At 46.9% G+C, this 17816-nt stretch overlaps 1 protein-coding gene across 3 annotated transcripts in view; it reads right to left on the bottom strand.

Moving 5' to 3' along the window:
- Positions 1-9099: 9099 nt before the first annotated feature.
- The window catches only part of CNGB1 (cyclic nucleotide gated channel subunit beta 1), an 85995-nt gene continuing 77278 nt past the window's right edge, over positions 9100-17816 (bottom strand). For 2 of the 3 annotated variants that reach the window (XM_033218607.1, XM_033218605.1), the window contains exons 32-33: positions 14550-14766; positions 9100-11188 (exon numbers count right to left, since the gene is read on the bottom strand). In XM_033218607.1, coding sequence (XP_033074498.1) covers positions 10895-11188; positions 14550-14766 — 511 coding nt within the window. In that variant the 3' untranslated portion in view covers positions 9100-10894. The remainder of the gene's footprint in view (positions 11189-14549; positions 14767-17816) is intronic. The other variant, XM_033218606.1, reaches the window with a different exon arrangement.

Raw genomic sequence — 17816 nt, forward strand, 5'->3', positions numbered from 1 at the left:
TACAGTGAATCTTCTGCTAGGTATTATACAAACATTATAAAGAAATTGCTAATGAAATCTGTCAATAGAATCAAGAGAAAAAAGAAAGACATTGCTAAGTAGAACAATTCTAAATCCTCAAGCATGCATAATTCTGAGCGCTATTAGTTGTCTCCCTCAATGTCATATCAATTTGCTGACCAATTAATAAGATAGCCTCATTTTTTTCATATTAACAATCTCATGCAGATATTTTTAGGGTCCTGCTCATTAGAACTGGGTAGATGCCCTTTGACTTCCTTCTAAGCAAATCTGAGAAATTCTGTGATTCAACAAGCATTATTCTTTGTGTCAGCTTATTGTGTTTAGAGGCATTACTCATATCTGGAGGAATTATCCCAGATTGCAATGGATAATTCAAATCTGAATCATACCAAGGTTCTAATCCCCTTTTCTAGTCTTCAAATAGTGCTTTTCTTTTTTCTTTTCTTTTCTTTTTTTTTTTTTTTTTTTTTGAGACAGAGTCTTACTCTGTCTCTCAGGCTGGAGTGCAGTGATGCGATCTCGGCTCACTGCAACCTCCGCCTCCCGGATTCAAGTGATTCTGCTACCACAACTTCTGGAGTAGCTGGGACTATAAGTGCGTGCCACCATGCCCGGCTAAAAGTAGAGATGGGGGTTTCACCATGTTGGCCAGGCTGGTCTGGAACTCCTGACCTCACGTGATCCACCCGCCTCAGCCTCCCAAAGTGCTGGGATTACAGGTGTGAGCTACTACGCCCAGCCCAAAAAGTGCTTTTCCATGGTCATCATGCAACGCTCCTGTGGAGTAATTAGAAATAAAAGACTTACAAACACACTCAGTTGTATCCTTTCAAGTAAATTTAGATTCAGATGGAATGCAAAGTATTATCTCTGGTGCAAACTTTTGTGGCTCATACTTCCTCCTGGCAGCTTTGTTTGTTTGTTTGTTTGTTTGTTTTTTGTGGGTGCTGTTCATGACTAATTTGCCAAAAGTCATCCAATATATTATCATATTATCCTTCATTGAATTGAGGCCAATCTAATTTTATTTATTTATTTATTTTTTTGAGAGAGGGTCTCTCTCTGTCCCCCAAACTGGAATGCAGTGGTACCATCACAGCTCACTGCAGCCTCAACTTCCTGGGCTCAAGCGATCCTCCCACCTCAGTCTCCTGACTAGCTGGGACTATAAGCATGTGCCACTACCCCTGGCTAATTTTTGTTATATATATATTTGGTGGAGATGGGTTTTCGCCATGTTACCTATACTGGCATCGAACTCCTGAGCTCAAGTGATCCTGCCACCTCGGCCTCCCCAACGTGCTGTGGTTACAGGCGTAAGCCAGCGCCCCTGGCCCTGATTTTAAAACTTATTACTTATATTTGACTTACACATGGAAGTTTTCCATGGTATCTGAATTATTATTTTGAACCTGTCTGGAAACACTTCATGTCACCCCCTCCTCTACCCACTTTTCATTAAGGAACAAAACACTTGATTTCAGAAATTTGGAAATGTGGCCGAGCACGGTGGCTCACGCCTATAACCCCAGCACTTTGGGAGGCTGAGGCGGGTGGATCATTTGTGTTAAAGAGTTCAAGACCAGCCTGGCCAACATGGTGAAACCCCGTCTCCACTAAAAATACAAAAATTAGCCCGGCAGTAGTGGCGCGCGCCTGTATTCCTAGGTACTCTGGAGGCTGAGGCAGGATAATTGCTTTAGTCTGGGAAGCGGAAGTTGTGGTGAGCTAAGATCACGCCACTACACTCCAGCCTGGGCAACAGAATGAGACTGTCAAAAAAAAAAAAAAAAAAAAAAAAGGAAGGGAGGGAAGGAGGGAAGGAGGGAGGAAGGGAAGGAGGGAGGGAGGAAGGGAAGGAGGGAAGGAGGGAGGGAGGGAGGGAGGGAGGAAGGAGGGAAGGAGGGAGGGAGGGAGGGAGGGAGGAAGGAGGGAAGGAGGGAGGAGGGAGGGAGGAGGGAGGGAGGAAGGAAGGAAGAAGGAAGGAAGGAAGGAAGGAAGGAAGGAAGGAAGGAAGGAAAAATAAATTTGGAAATGTGAAAGGTGGAGGCCCAGTCTGCGGAGACTCTTGATAATGCCTTCTGAAGCCTTTTGTCTAGTTAACTGCCTTCATCAGAAAGGATCCTAAAGCTTCTCTCGCCTCCCTCCAGGAGAGGGCCAAATAGCTACAGCCGGGTCTAGGTCTCTAGGCTAGATCCAAAGTGCGGGGAAGACTCCGGCGCTATCTCCCTAGGTATTTACATGTCAAAGTGAGGAAATCTCAGAACTTGAAGACCCCTCCAGGTGGTTAAAGCTGAGACACCTGGGGCTATCTAGTTCTGGGTGAGGCTTTACTTACATATCAAAGAGCTGGGGTTAGGTTTCGGGCCCATTAAGTTTCCAAGGAGACCCTTTCAAAAAGGGAAGGGAATAGCTACCTCCTTCACCTTTATAAGCAGAGAAACCTTGTCCTTCATCTATGGAGTGTCCGGCTACTTGCATGGGACATTTCCTGGCCAGGAGTAAGGCTTAAGGGGAGGCTAGGAGCGGGGGCTCTGTACTTATTATTTCCTAAAAGGTAATTAATAATGAAATCTGTCTCTGATCCCAAACACCTGTGTGTGTGCATACAGGCTAGAATTAATAAAGATAAATATTTAAAAACCACTGGCAGGCCAGACGTGGTGGCTCACATCTGTAATCTCAACACTTTGGGAGGTCAAGATGAAAGGATTGTTTGAGTCACGGGGTTCGAGACCAGCCTGGGAAACATAGGGAGACCCCCCCTCTGACTTGTCCCCACCACCCCCCATCCCCCGTCTCTACAAGTAATTAAAAAAAAAAATTAGCCAGGTGTGGTGGTGCGTGCCTGTGGCAGGAGGATCACCTGAGCTCTAGAGGTTGAGGCTGCAATGAGCTGTGATTGAACCACTGTACTCTAGCGTGGGTGATAGAGCAAGACCCTGTCTCAAAAACAAAAATAATGAAACACTGACAGGCTGGACGTGGTGGTACATGCCTGTAATCCCAGCAAGGAGGCAGAAGAATTGCTTGAGGCATGGAGTTCTAGACCAGTCTGGGCAACATAAGGATACCCCATCTCTATAAAAAACAGAAACCACTAACAGCAGCAGTCTGGGCAACATAAGGATACCCCATCTCTATAAAAAACAGAAACCACTAACTGCGTTCCCTCTTCCTCCACCAATCATGATTGACTCTGGAGAAGGGGGATGCCAGGATAGCTCTGGCCCAAGGTTGGCCCTAGAGGCTGTAGCCCTAATTGCTCTGGGCATGAGACATTCATCCTCACCTTGCAGAATTGCCAGATAAAATACCGGGCACCAAGTTGAATTTGAATTTTGGATAAATAACATTTTTTTTAGCCTAAGTATATCCCAAGTATTGCATGAGACATACTTAAGCTTAAAAAAAAAAAAAAAGAAACTTAATTGTTTATCTGAAATTCAAATTTACCTGGGCTTTCTGTATTTTTACTTGCTAAATCTGGCACTCAACCATGGTGACCAGGGAAGAGGACCCCCTGGAGATGTCAACACCTTATGCCCATTGAAAGAATAATATAAGGGCTGGGAGCAGTGGTTCATGCCTGTAATCCCAGTACTCTGGGAGCCCAAGGTGGCTGGATCACTTGAGGTCAGGAGTTCGAGACCAGCCTGCCCATCATGGTGAAACCGCATTTCTACTAAAAAATACAAAAATTAGCTGGTTTGGGAGGCCGAGGAGGGCGGATCACGAGGTCAGGAGATCAAGACCATCCTGGCTAACACGGTGAAACCCCGTCTCTACTAAAAAATACAAAAAACTAGCCGGGCGAGGTGGCGGGCGCCTGTAGTCCCAGCTACTCGGGAGGCTGAGGCAGGAGAATGGCGTAAAACCCGGGAGGCGGAGCTTGCAGTGAGCTGAGATCCGGCCACTGCACTCCAGCCTGGGCGACAGAGCGAGACTCCGTCTCAAAAAAACAAAAAAACAAAAAAACAAAACAAAACAAAAAACAAAAATTAGCTGGAAATCGCTTGAACTCGGAAGGCGGAGGTTGTAGTGAGCTGAGATTGCGCCACTGCACTCCAGCATGGACAAAAGAGCAAGACTCCGTCTCAAAAAATAAATAAATAAAATAAGGGCACTCAGGCCTTCTTTCTCTTCATTTCGGAAGAGGTATTGAAGGAGATAGTGCTCAGGATATTGAATCTAGGAAATGTTACTCTACAATTTTTTGGTTACGGTGAGTTTATTAAACATCCTTTGAATCTTCTTCTTTTTTTTTTTTTTTTTGTTTTTGACAGAGTCTTGCTCTGTCGCCCAGGCTGGAGTGCAGTGGCATGATCTCGGCTCACCACAGCCTCCACCTCCTGAGTTCAAGCAATTCTCCTGCCTCAGCCTCCCAAGTAGCTGGGACCACACACGCGTGCCACCATGCCCAGCTGCATTTGTATTTTTAGTAGAGGTGGGGTTTCAGCATCTTGGCCAGGCTGGTCTTGAACTCCTGGCCTCATGATCCACCCATTTCAGCCTCCCAAAGTGCTGGTATTACAGGCATGAGCCACCGCACCCGGCCCTGAATCTTCTCATAACAACCTGGAAAGATTATTTTCTTCCTCCCAACTTAGAGATGAAACACCTGAGGCCAGAAAGCAACTAGAACAGTGTTCGGCACAAAGAAAGAATTTTTTTAAAAAAATATTTATTCAATGAATGAAAGTTACCCAGGTACGATCGCACTGCAGGTTGGTGGCAGAAGCAGAACAGTGACCTTCGGGGTCTTTTCTCATGGCTGTTTCTGTCTCTAGCCAAGGTGCTGATTCCCTGAGAATAAATCCCTTTGCCTGTCTTAAGTTTGAATTTCCTCATCTATTATTTGGGTCTGATCATTTGCTTCATGATCACGCAGCAGCGTGGACAAGACTAACCGAATGGGAAAAAGGTTTCCAAAGCCCTAAAGCACCGTCAACTTTGTTCTCGGTCCAGTAGTAAAAGGCAGCAGTGAGGCAGGGTGTCCAAAGGGTTGTTGATGAGGAGGGTTCTGTCCCAGGGCGCTTTGCTGTGGTGTCAGGACAGGGAGGGAGCCGGGGAGTACCTAGGGGGCATGAGGCTTGATGCTCCAGTTCTCCTTGCTGGTGAATCACTCTCTCGCATCGGGCTGGCCATCCACAGACAGGTGTTTGAATTTCATTGTGGTCGAAACAGCCCCCTCAGCCGGGCATGGTGGCCCATGCCTGTGATCCCAGCACTTTAGGAGGCCAAAGTGGGTGCATCACCTGAGGTCAGGAGTTCGAGACTAGCTGGCCGACATGGTGAACCTCTACTACAAATACAAAAATTAGATGGGAGTGGTGGCAGACGCCTGTAATCCCAGCTACTCGGGAGACTGAGGCAGAAGAATCGCTTGAACCTGGGAGGCGGAGGTTTCAGTGAGCTGAGACTGCGCCACTGCACTCCAGCCTGGGTGACAAAGCGAGACTCTGTTTCACAAAACAAAACAAAAAACCAACCAACCAAACAAACAAAAAACAGCCCCCTCTCTTCTCTAATCCCTTTTCTGAGGGGATCTTCCTGAGGTCGGGATTTAGAAACCACAAGTACCTATGCTAGAGCAAAAGTCACACCCAGAATGGGTGGCCTAGATCTTGAGTTTTACATAATCAGGAAATTCCCAGAAGTACTTTTGTCTGCATCGGTTAGGTTTCTTTCATTGTGAACAACAGAAACTAACTCTGACCAATTTAAGCAGAAGGAAGATATACAAGGTAGCTTGTGTCATTGAAGGAAAGTCGACTAGGCCAGGCAGGGCAAGAACATAGGTAGTAACAAGAACCTGAGCGGCAGGAACTCATGTCCAGTGTGATCGGGGGTTGAAGTTTTGAAGTTGTGATGCATCTGCTCCCATTTTCTTTTCTTTTCTTTTTCTTTATTTTATTTTATTTTATTTTTTGAGACAGGGTCTCATTCTGTCACCCAGGCTAGAGTGCAGTGGCACAATCTTAGCTCCCTGCAACCTCTGCCTCCTGGGTTCTACCAATTCTCATGCCTCAGCCTCCCGAGTAGATGGGATTACAAGTCTGAGATACCACATCTGGCTAATTTTTGTATTTTAAGTAGAGACGAGTTGGGCGTGGTGGCTCATGCCTGTAATCCCAGCACTTTGGGAGGCCAAGGCGGGCAGATCATCTGAGGTTGAGAGTTCAAGACCAGCCTGACCAACATGGAGAAAACCTGTCTCTATTAAAATACAAAATATTAGCCAGGCATGGTGACGCATGCCTATAATCCCAACTACTCGGGAGGCTGAGGCAGGAGAATTGCTTGAACCTAGGAAGTGGAGGTTTCGGTGAGCCGAGATCGCTCCACAGTACTCCAGCCTGGGCAATAGGAGTGAAACTCTGTCTAAAAAAAAACAAACTAACTAAAAACAAAGTAGAGACGAGTTTTCACCACGTTAGCCAGGCTGATCTCAAACTCCTGACCTCAATTAATTAGGAGTTCAAGACCAGCCTCAGCCTCCCAAAGTGCTAGAATTACAGGCACGAGCCACTGCACCCGGCTTCATTTTCTTCCTTTCCTTCTCCATTTCAGTGCTGCTTTTACATTTTTAAAAATAATTCTTTTTAAAATTGTTTTTAATGTATTTATGTTTGAGACAGGGTCTCACTCTGTCACCCAAGCTGGAGTGCAGTGACACACTTATGGCTCATGGCTCACTGCAGCCTCTATCTCTTCGGGTCAAGCAATCCTCTCAACTCAGCCTCCCTAGTAACTGGGAGCACCACAAAGTCTGGCTAATTTTTGGATTTTTTGTAGAGACAGAGTTTCGCCTTGTTGCCTAGGCTGGTGTTGAACTGCTGGGCTCAAGCAATCTGTCCACCTTGGCCTCCCAAAGCGTCGGAATTACAGGTATGAGCCACCACACCTGGTCTCTTTTTTTTTTTTTTCTTTTTTAGACAGTCTTGCTCTGTCGCCAGGCTGGAGTGCAGTGGTACCATCTCTGCTCACTGCAACCTCTGCCTCCCAGGTTCAAGTAATTCTCGTGCCTCAGTCTCCAGAATAGCTGGGACTACAGGCATGAGCCACCATACCTGGCTAATTTTTGTATTTTTAGTAGTGATGCAGTTTCATCATGTTGACCAGGCTGGTCTCGAATTCCTGATCTCAGGTGATCCACCCACCTCAGCTTCCCAAAGTGCTGGGATTACAGGTATGAGTCACCACACCTGGCCCTATTTTTTCTTTTCTTTTCTTTTTTTTTTTTTTTGAAATGGAGTCTTGCTCTGTCACCCAGGCTGGAATGCAATGACACGATCTCAGCTCACTGTAGCCTCCGCCTCCCGGTTTCCAGTGAGTCTCCTGCCTCAGCGTCTCAAGTAGCTGGGATTACAGACACCCGCCACCACACCCGGCTAATTTTTTTGTATTTTTAGTAGAGACGGGGTTTCACCATATTGGCCAGGCTCGTCTCGAACTCCTGACCTCAGGTGATCTGCCTGCCTCAGCCTCCCAAAATGGTGGGATTACAGGCATGAGCCACTGCACCCAGCCTGTTTTTTCTTTTAATAGAGATGAAGTCTTATTATGTTGCCCAGGCTGGTCTTGAACTCCTGGGCTCAAGCAATCCTCCCACCTCAGCTTCTCAAAGTGGCCATAGAGGTTTGATAAGAATATCATTCCAGCAATAGGAATGCAGGATGGATTAGAACCAGAAGGATGTCCGTAGGACATTTGCTGGAGTGCCTGGGCCAGGTAATTTACTTAGTTTTTCTCACAAAGGTGTCTGTCATCCACGGCTGATTTCTGAAAGAATCCACAAGCCAGGAACATTTGTCTAAATACTTTAATTAAATACATTGTAATATGAAAGGTAGAGTGTAAATAAAGTGTTCGTGTTTACTAAGAAAACAGACTAAAATATTCCAGATAGCTGAACACACTTTGATAATAAAATTTGAAACAGCTTCTTGGTTTTCATTCTATTTAAAATATTTATGTAGTTAAAAAAATATTGGCTATTTGTTTTCCATCTAAATGCAGGAAATGCTGAGACATTTTAAATGAGTAGAGATTAAACATACATAAATAAGGGTCCTGTTTCAGCTACAGAATTATAATGCTTCTGAGCTGTTCCATTCATACCTCAGCAAACAGCCAGTCCAATTCAATTTGGGGAAGAATGCCAGCCTCAAATTCAATTTACTTAATATCTAAGTTTTGTGAAAGTACTGCGTTAAAGGAGTTATCCCAGCAAAATTAAAACACTGCTAATCTCATTTCAAAATCAATTTTCTTTCCAGGACAATTCTTGGGAACCTCAAGAATCTCTTGCTTTATATCATAAGGAGTACACATTCAAGAACTGATATCTAAAAGAATAAGTACATTCACATAAAAGAGATTCCTTATAAAATAGGATCTCACAGGGAAGGTGCTGTTGAAGCATTTTGAAGCCATTTACTGAAAATCAATGTGTTTGTTAGCATATCTGAAACACTTGCTAATGGTGGAAGCATTCTCTGTGCTTTGATCTTAGACTATGTGGTACAAATATACAAATAGTAAATGGAGACGAAGGAAAAATAACTGCCTAAACTCGCAGAGTTCCCCCATTTAAAAAAATATTTACCAGTGAAATTATGTCTGCACAAGATTGTTTTATTGCAGCATTATTTTTAACAGCGTAAGATTGGAAACCACGCAAATGCCCATCAGTGGCAGAGTGGTTTAAATGTTATCATACATCCATACAACAAACTAGATTGCTGTCACCAAAAAAAACAAGCATGCTCTTTAAGGATAGGGAACCATCTCCAAAGTAAATTAAGTGAAAAATAACAGTGGCTCTAATATGTGTTACCACATCTGTTAAAATTAAAAAGGAAGGGAAGAAGCAGTTACATATTTCCTTGTATAAGCATAAAATAACTCTGAAATGATACAGGAGAAACTGTGAACAGTGGTTGCTGCCAGAGAGGGAACCAAGGAAGCTGGGTACCAGGGCAGGATGAAGAATTTTTATTGGATATCATTTTGTACCCGTGTAAATATGTTATTGGCTATTAAAATACATTTTAAAAGCTTTTTTTTTAAAAAAAAAAAAGATAAAATAATAAGGTCAATCACTATATTCAATGTGATGATTACCCGGATCACGTGACAAGCCATCAACTAGACAAATCTGTTTGTGACTCTGGGATTTGGAAATGCTAAGACCAGCCTGGGGACTCCCACATTCTTTCAATTTTCTGCAATGGAAATGAATGTTGTTTTTAGTGGATGGACAAATACATGTAGACATTTGCAAACCTTAAAGGCCTCTGTGCAGCTCATATTTTCCTGTAATTTTATATAAAATGGGCAGGACCTATTGGAATTCCAGGTCCTTTATGTTCACTGTTGCAGGTGGAAACAAATGGCCTAATACTAGAATGCTAGATTTTGTTTTTAATCACTCACTCCCCCAAGAGCCATTCAGTATGCAAATAAAATCCTCTCAATAAATATTCATTCCCTGAATGACCCTTTTTTTTCTTTTTTTTTTTTTTCTTTTTTTTTTTGTCTGAATCATAAAAGCAACATGACACGCTCTGGAAAGCTTTAGGGAATGTAAGTGCTGTCATCAGCTGGGAGATTTCATTTTCTAGGATTAATTGAAGTTGCTGCCACCATCTCTACAGCGAGAGTGTCAAAAGTGAGTAATGGACTGATCCCTGCTGGCGAATGGGGTTTCTCAGGATGACAGGCAGAGGATGCTCCTACCGGGCTGTCCCTCCTGGCAGAGGCAGAAACGCTAGCAGTCCCTGGCCAGTAAATCCATTTCCCTTCTATCTGTTCTGAGATAATGGCATTGCACTGGAATTGAATAGAGTCTGAGGAAGATAAGCACTAACTACCCTGATGGGCATCCAGCCCCCTAGTGTGATTGCCCGCAAAGGAAAACAGTGTCCCAAGCTCAGCTCAGAACCGGGCACTTCTCAGCTGAAGCTCGGCTGCCCTCCTATCTTTGTCTCTTTGTTTGTGTACATTGTTGTTGTTTGCTTTTGTTTCTGCTGCTGTTTTGTAGAGATGGGGTCTCAACATGTTGCCCAGGCTGATCTTGAACTCCTGGTCTCAAACAATCCTCCCATCTCAGCTTCCCAAAGTTCTGGGATTGCAGATGTGAACCACTGTGCCTATCTTTTAGTTCTTTGAGACAGGGTCTCACTGTGTCCAGCTCACCACAGTCAGAAACTCCTGGGCTCAAGCCATCCTCCTGCCTCAACCTCTCCAGTAGCTGGGACTACAGGTGCACACCACTACACCTGGCTATTGTTTTTTTGTTTTGTTTTTGTTTGAGATGGGGTCTCGCTATGCTGCCCAGTCTGCTCTCCAACTCTTGGCCTCCAGTGATCCTCCTCCTTCGACTTCCCAAAGCACTGGGATTATAGGCATGAGCCACCATGCCCGGCCGTGAAGTATTTTCTATCCTTGAAATGTGTTAGACAAATTCCTGAGGGGAAACCCCACACATTCAATAACCCTTTACTTTTTCAACAAAGCTTCCCATATATTGGAGCCTCATTCTATCCCCCACCCATGAACTTTAAAAGTGGAACATCATTTTGTTCTTAAAAAAAGGAACAGTCAGGAAAAGGCAGGGCTCTCAACTGATAGTGAGAGCTCAGGGACTGGAACACTTGATGAAATGTGTTGAGCTCAGGCCCAGCCCGGGAGGAGCTGAGTCGGGGCTGGCGTGCTGGCGGGGTGGTTAGAGCTGCAGCTACTGAGGCCACGACTGCGGAAAAGCATCTCCTCTTGGGCTGTGGGGGAAGCTGGCGCGCAGGGGCGCAGCGGGCACTGGGGGCACACCTGCTGGAACTGCGTGTGGGAGCCGCCTCACCACACCTTACTCCACCTTCTCCTCCTTTTCCTCCGGCATCTCCACCGACAGGATCTGCTCGCCGGGCTCCGGGCCTGGGCTCATGCGGATTCTCAGCGAGTGCTCCTCGGGCTGGGCCGCCCCCTCCTCCTCTCCCTCAGGCCTCCCAAGGGAGGCAGGCGGTGGAGAGCGTGGTGGAGACCCCAGGGGTTCGGGGGGCGTCTGGGGCGCGGGTGGGTCGAGGGTGGCCTCCTTTGGGGGCGTGGGCTGGTCTGGGGCGGCCGAGCCTTCCTCTCCCTTGGCGTCTTGCGAGCTCTTGGCCTGGAATCCAGAAAGGATGGCTCGTGAGGCACAGACTCTTGGAGGGGTCTTGGAAGGGTCTTGGACACCTCCCTGTTCCAGCCTTTTTGGGCCCGCGAAGAGGACAGCAGAACACACAGCGGGTGAAATCTAATGGGTGGGGTGGAGCCGCATTGGGGTTATTTAGGAGAAACAAAGTACATTATGGGGAAGTGTACAGATTAGAAGTCCGGGATGGATTTCATGGAAAGTCTTGGGATATCTTAGATCTAGGCTGTGGGGCTGGAAGCTGGGATGAGGCTGTTTTTTCAAGACCAGGGCCCCTCCCCCGAGCTGCTGAAGCAAGCCAGGCAGTGACTCTGAGGGAGTCCCACAAGGCCTCTGCAAAGGCTGAACCATCTGTTACCAGGGATGGGCACTTCTGGAGTGGATGAAAAAAACTCCAAGCAAACAGGGTAAAAAGTGATGAAGGGAGAGGCTGTTGGGGCTGGGCCCCCTTTCTGCAAGGTCTCAAAGGTTGAGATCTTCAGGGATAGCCTAGGACTAGGTACCCCTGGTATTGGGCTGCACTGACCCTGTATGTGGAGACTTGATGGATACCTCCAGCCTCCAGCCTGTGCTGCCTCCCACAAGCGATGGCCATGGTCTTCGCATCAGTAGAGGACTGGGTAATTAAACCAAGCCTTTGTGGATACCTGTGGCCCCTCCCACTCTGCCTGATCCCATCTCTGCAAGGAAGGAAACTGGAGAGGGAGCAGCCCCCAGAGGAGGCCAGAATGGTCCTCAGCTGCCCAAGACCCGTGTGAAGTAGTGCTTGTGAGTTTCAAGTGAGAGCAGTCAACATGCTTGTGCCGAGAGACCTGCACCATTTGCTCAAGTCGTAGGATATTGAAAGAAGAAAATGGAGAGGGGGCAGCCAAAATGCTCCGAGAACCCAAGGCCCCTCTTGGAATATGCTTCCCTTTCTATCTTAGTATTTCTGTATGTTTTGGTGCCCCTGTCCCACCCTTCCCTGTTACCCTAAACTCTATTCCTTTCCTTTCCTTTCCTTTCCTTTCCTTTTCTTTCTTCCTTCCTTCCTCTCTCCCTCCTTCCCTCTCTCTCTCTTTCTTTTTTCCTTCCTTCCTTCTTTCTTTTCTTTTCTTTCTTTTTTTCTTTCTTCTGAGACCAAGTCTTGCTCTGCCACCCAGGATGGAGCGCAGTGGTGTGATCTCAGTTCAGTGCAACCTCTGCCTTTGTTCAAGCGATTCTCCTGCCTCAGCCTCCTGAGTAGCTGGGATTACAGGTGCATGCCACCATGCCTGGCTAAGTTTTTGTATCTTTAGTAGAGACTGAGTTTTACCATGTTGGCCAGGCTGGTCTTGAACTCCTGACCTCAACTGATCTGCCCGCCTCGGCTTCCCAAAGTGCTAGGATTACAGGGGTGAGCCACCTGCGCCCAGCCCACCCTAAACTCTTGACAACGCATTTCCAGGGCACGATGCTCAGATGGTGAGCACTGTGGGACTTCCTGAAGTGTGGCACTCTGGCTGGAACCAGCAGCATCATGGGAAGTTAGAAAAGTGCTTTGCTGTGTTCAACATGCTTTTCTAAAAGGCCTCCAAGGTATCCTGCTTGATCTTTATGACCTCATGAGGCAACCCTCAGTAATCCAAGTCTCGGAAAGCTTGAGGGGCTTCTTGGGTCATGGAGCTAGTGGGTGACAGAGCTTGGATTTGGACTTGTGTCTCTGAATGTCTAATTAAAAGCTCCCTGCACTCTGCCATTCTGCCCTGGTTGTTCTGATTTGGAAGGGAAGTGCCTTTTAATGTAACACTCATGCAAGTTTAATTCCCATCTTAAAGCTGCCTTGTTGAAGAGCTACCACTTAGGAGCCACAAGCCCGCCCCAGCTGAAGCTCTCAGTGTGCTGAGGGCACCCTTAGAGTTCCTGTCTAGTCAGCCCTCACAGCAGCCAGCGCTGAAGACCCCCATTTGCCAGCTCCACCTTGACCTTGACAGTTTGTGATCACATCTTTCCTCAGTCTGGGGCCACTGGTGGCTGTATCTGGAGAATGTCTTGGTACCCCAAATGGCTTTGATGTCACTCACCAGACTTCTACTGTCAAACAACCTCTGGATGGGTCTCCTGGACTCTGACACCAGGCTGGATTGAGACTGAGTTCACTGGGCTCCTTTGAACTCTGCTGTGTAGACTGTTAACCCCAGTCTGCCTAACCCCAGTCCCTCTCCAGTTCCCCAGCAGCCTTCCTAAGGGACAGCCATGAACAGACATAATTAGTATAATTGTTCTACTTGGTATTCTTGGCTTTGGTCACAGAAAAAATTCCCAGAACTAATTTTAATGTCCCCCATAGATTTATGGAGGTGGGAACATTCGGCACTGTGCCTGTGTGAGAGGATTTTACTTTCAAATTTTTATTTCTCATTTTTTGAGACAGGGTCTCACTCTGTCACCCAGGCTGGAGTGCAATGGTGCAGTCATAGCTAACTGCAGTCTTGACTTCCTGGGCTCAAGTGATGCTCCCAACTCAGCCTCCCAAGTAGCTAGGACCACAGGCATGTGCCACTAAGCCTGGCTAATTAGAAACAAAAAAGAAAAAATTTGTAGAGACAAGTTGTTGTCCAGGCTGGTCTTGAATTCCAGGCCTGAAGAGATCCTCTGCCTTGGCCTCTCAAAGTACTGAGATTACAAGTGTGAGCTACCATGCCTGACCCAAATATCTTAAATTGCCACAGATACAGTATTAAATATGAGAACACACTGTCTTCTGGGGAGGGACATTGGCTTCTCACACCCTCTCCTCTAATCTCTGCAACAGTATCAAGACTGTCTTTGAGAGATCCTGCTCCCAGCCTACTCTCAGTCCAGGGGTGGGTATGCGACCCAGGCCTCTTTAGAACACCACAGTGCCCCGGTCACACCGAATGGCTCAAGAATTGGCATATGACCCAATTCTGTCCAATGACAGTGAGTCCTGGAACTTTTGCTAGAATCCCTGGGAAAGAGGTGCTTTCTTTCTGTTGGAGTTGTTATGCCAGGAGGATGTCATCCTAGGACTCTTGAGAACCTGCCTGGAGATAAAACCATCGCTGAATAAAGCGGAGATGATACAATGGGAAAACTTGTCCTGTTGGCCTCATTCAGGCTTTTGGATCCAGGCTTTCCTGAACTTTTCCATTACTTGACCCCTAATTCCCCTTTTTCTCAAGCTGATTTGAGCTTGCACTCTGTCACTGGTAACCAAATGAGTCCTGACTGATAGAAAAAGGATGGGGAAGACCCTAAAACTAAATGTGTGGCCCACTCTTGGAGACTCCTCGGCCTTCTCCCTGGCACATATCCAAAATGGATATGGTGGCTGGGTTCCCAACCACATTACCTGTTCCAGCAACTCTTGCTGCTTTGCAGCCGCCTCCAGCGCGGCCAGTTCTTTGAGCCGGGCCCGGAGGTGAGCAAGTTTGCCGCCTTTTGCCCCCTTGTCGCCCATCTTTCCTGTCATAGCGAGGGCAGCACTGAAGAGCTTCGGGGTGCCCACCCGGGGCGGAAGGATCAGCACGCTCTTCTCCTTGGGCTTGTCGTTGCTTCTCAGCATACGCCTGGAAGAAAGCAGCATCCACTTACATCACAGACGCACGCTGGGGGAAAAGAAAGGCTCGCTTGTGTAGCCTCCTTTAAGCTGGAGCGGTGTGGTGGTGGTGATTTTGGCTGGTGATTGTAGAGAGCCAGGTGTCATGTTTAGTACTTTATGCACTGCATCTCACTGAAGAATCAGAACAACTGTAATGAAGTGGGTCTTACTGTCTGTTGTACCTTAGAGATGAGGAAAATGACCCTCAGAGAGGTTCAAGAATAACTTGTCTGAGGTCACACAGCTAGGAAATTATCTTTCTTTCCTTTCTGTCTCTCTCTCTCGCCTCTCTCCTCTCTCTTCTGTCTTCTCTCCTCTCCTCTCTTCTTCCCCCTCCCCCCGCCCCTCTCTCTCTCTCTCTCTCTCTCTCTCTTCTCTCTCTCTCTCTCAGGGTCTGGCTCTGTCACCTAGGCAGGAGTGCAGTGGCGTGATCATGGCTTACTGCTGCCTTGACCTCCATGGCTCAAGCAATCCTCCCACCCGAGTAGCTGGAACTACAGATATGCACCACCACAACCACAATTTTTTATTTTTTTGTAGAGACAGGGTTTTGCCATGTTGCTCAGGCTGGTCTCAAACTCCTGGGCTCAAGCGATCCACCTGCCTTGGCCTCCCAAAGTGTTGCAATTATAGGTGTGAGCCACCATGCCTGGCCTCTTTCTTTTTTTTTAACCAGCAGAAGAGTTAGGAAATCCTGAAGGACACTTTCACATAGGGAATTGGGAATAAGATGCCCAGGTGGAAAAGGAACCAAAGCTCTTTCCTTCTCCTTCTGCTTCACTGTCACCTCCCCATCGTTACCATCACAATTATCAGCATGTATTGAATGTCTATATGTGCCAGGCTCTCTGCTCCATCCTTTACAGGCACCCTTCAATGGCCCCTATTACACCCTTCCTGGTGTTCACGCCTCTGTGTGGTCCCCTCCCCTTGAGGATGAGTGGGGTATGTGTCTCGCTTTTAACCAATAGAATACAACAAGGGCTATCACTGGTGGAATATGTCACACAGGATTGTGATAGAGCTCTGTCTTGCAAGGGGACTCTCCTTTGCTGACTTTATTTATTTATTATTTGATTTTTATTTTAAGTAATAGAGACAGGGTCTCCCTGTGTTGCTCACACTGGTCTTGAACTCCTGGACTCAAGCGATCCTCCTGCCATGGCCTCGCAAAGTGTTGAGATTACAGGCATGAGCCACAGTGCCTGGCCTCCCTTGATGACTTTGATGTAGGGAGCAGCCAGCTGTGTTGGAGAAGGTCCACATGGCAAGCACCTGAGGCCAGCCACTGGCCAATTGCTAGTGGGAACTGGAGCCCCAGTCCTACAACCCCAAGGAACTGAATTACACCAACAGCCATGTGATCCTGGAAGTGGGTCCTTCCCCCATCCAGACTTGAGATGAGAGCCTGCTTGGAAGACACCTTGATGACAATCTTGCAGAGGACCTAGCTAAGCCATGTCCAGACTTCTGACCCACAGAAACTGAGATCGCGAATGTGTGTGATTTTAAACGGCTAAATTTGTGGTAATACTGTTATGCTAATACATACTCTCTCATTTAAGTCTCACAACAATCCCCATAAGTAGGTCTTATTATTCATCCTCATTTCCAAATGAGGGTATAGAAGTTCAGAAGGGGTGAGTAACTTTCCCAAGGCCACACAGCTAAGAAGCAGCAAAGCTAGAATTCAAACCCACACTTCTGACCCCAGTGCCCCAGATATTAATTATTACAAAGTGACATTACATCATTATCTTCCTGGACACTGACAAATACTCCTGTGATATGGGAAGGGCTGAGATTACTGTGCCTCTGACAGTTGGGGAAATTGAGACTCAGAACAGGGGGAGTGATGTGCCCAAGGTTACCAGGAAGTGGCAGAAGCAGAATTGCCACCCATATCTAATGGTATGTACCCCCCTGTTTCTCTAGATAAGGGTAGATTTTTCCATCAAAGAGAGCCCTACCTTTTTACCGGGAATTTTTCACACTACAAACATGTGGTAAGCAGTTTGCCTCAAGAACAAATGAATTCTGCCTGCAACCAGCGGGCCTAGACAATGAATTGGCAAATTCATTCATCGGGGCTCCAGCAAAACTTGTTTGTTTAAAAATGAGGCCATTACTGGCTGCTTATCTAATCAGAGGCAATGGGTTTAAATGGTGCATATTGATATTAATTGCCCAAGATTTGCATTTCTAGCTGGAGATCCCCCAGGAGAACACAAACATGATAATTCACCAGACGCCTCTGACACGCGCCAGCTCGGCACTGTCCCCCGTGTTATTTGAGTCCATAATTCACGATGTGACAGCCCACAGGAAGGCTGAGGGTGCTGTGAAAATGAACTATCTTTTTCTTTCTAACAAAATAACTATTTATAGGACCTTTGCTGATTGCTAATAGCTGTCTCTGTTTGGAAACATTGAGCTGGCTTCTGGGGCATTTCCAGATTAGGGAAATTTGTCCTCATTTTCTGATAATGTATGCTTCCCTATAACTGAGACTGAGCAATCAGCCTGGAGCAAGTGACCCACATAAGACCTCTTCATTCTCTTTCTTGGAGTGGTCAAGCCAGAGATCTGAGCACTTCACTTCTTTGGGGACTTGGGTCCCCCATCTGCAAAGCAGGGAGCTTGGACAGAATCCCACACGTGGCCCTCACCAACTCAGATGTCCCCAGAACCATGGTTCTCAGATAGTATATCTCCCCTGATGAGCAGAGCTCACACACAATCCCCTGCCTCTCTGGTCAAGCTGGCCTGGCCAGCAAACAACCACTCTGATGACTCACGGCTGGGCCCCCCATCCCACGCCCCGCCATGTTGCTGTGAGGCCTGTTAGCTCCACTCCTTCGCCTGGCTGCCTCCCACCCACACCTCAGCCTTTTCAGTATGGACACAGGTGCACAGGCACTGTCAGGAATGGGGGCCTCTGCACGGCTCTTGGGAGGGCCTTTGGGGTCCCATCTGATTTGCCAAACTCTTGCCTAACCCACCCAGGAGGATGGGATA

The sequence above is a fragment of the Trachypithecus francoisi genome, unplaced genomic scaffold (genome assembly GCF_009764315.1).
Source record: "Trachypithecus francoisi isolate TF-2019V2 unplaced genomic scaffold, Tfra_2.0 Lachesis_group10, whole genome shotgun sequence".
NCBI lineage: Eukaryota > Metazoa > Chordata > Mammalia > Primates > Cercopithecidae > Trachypithecus > Trachypithecus francoisi.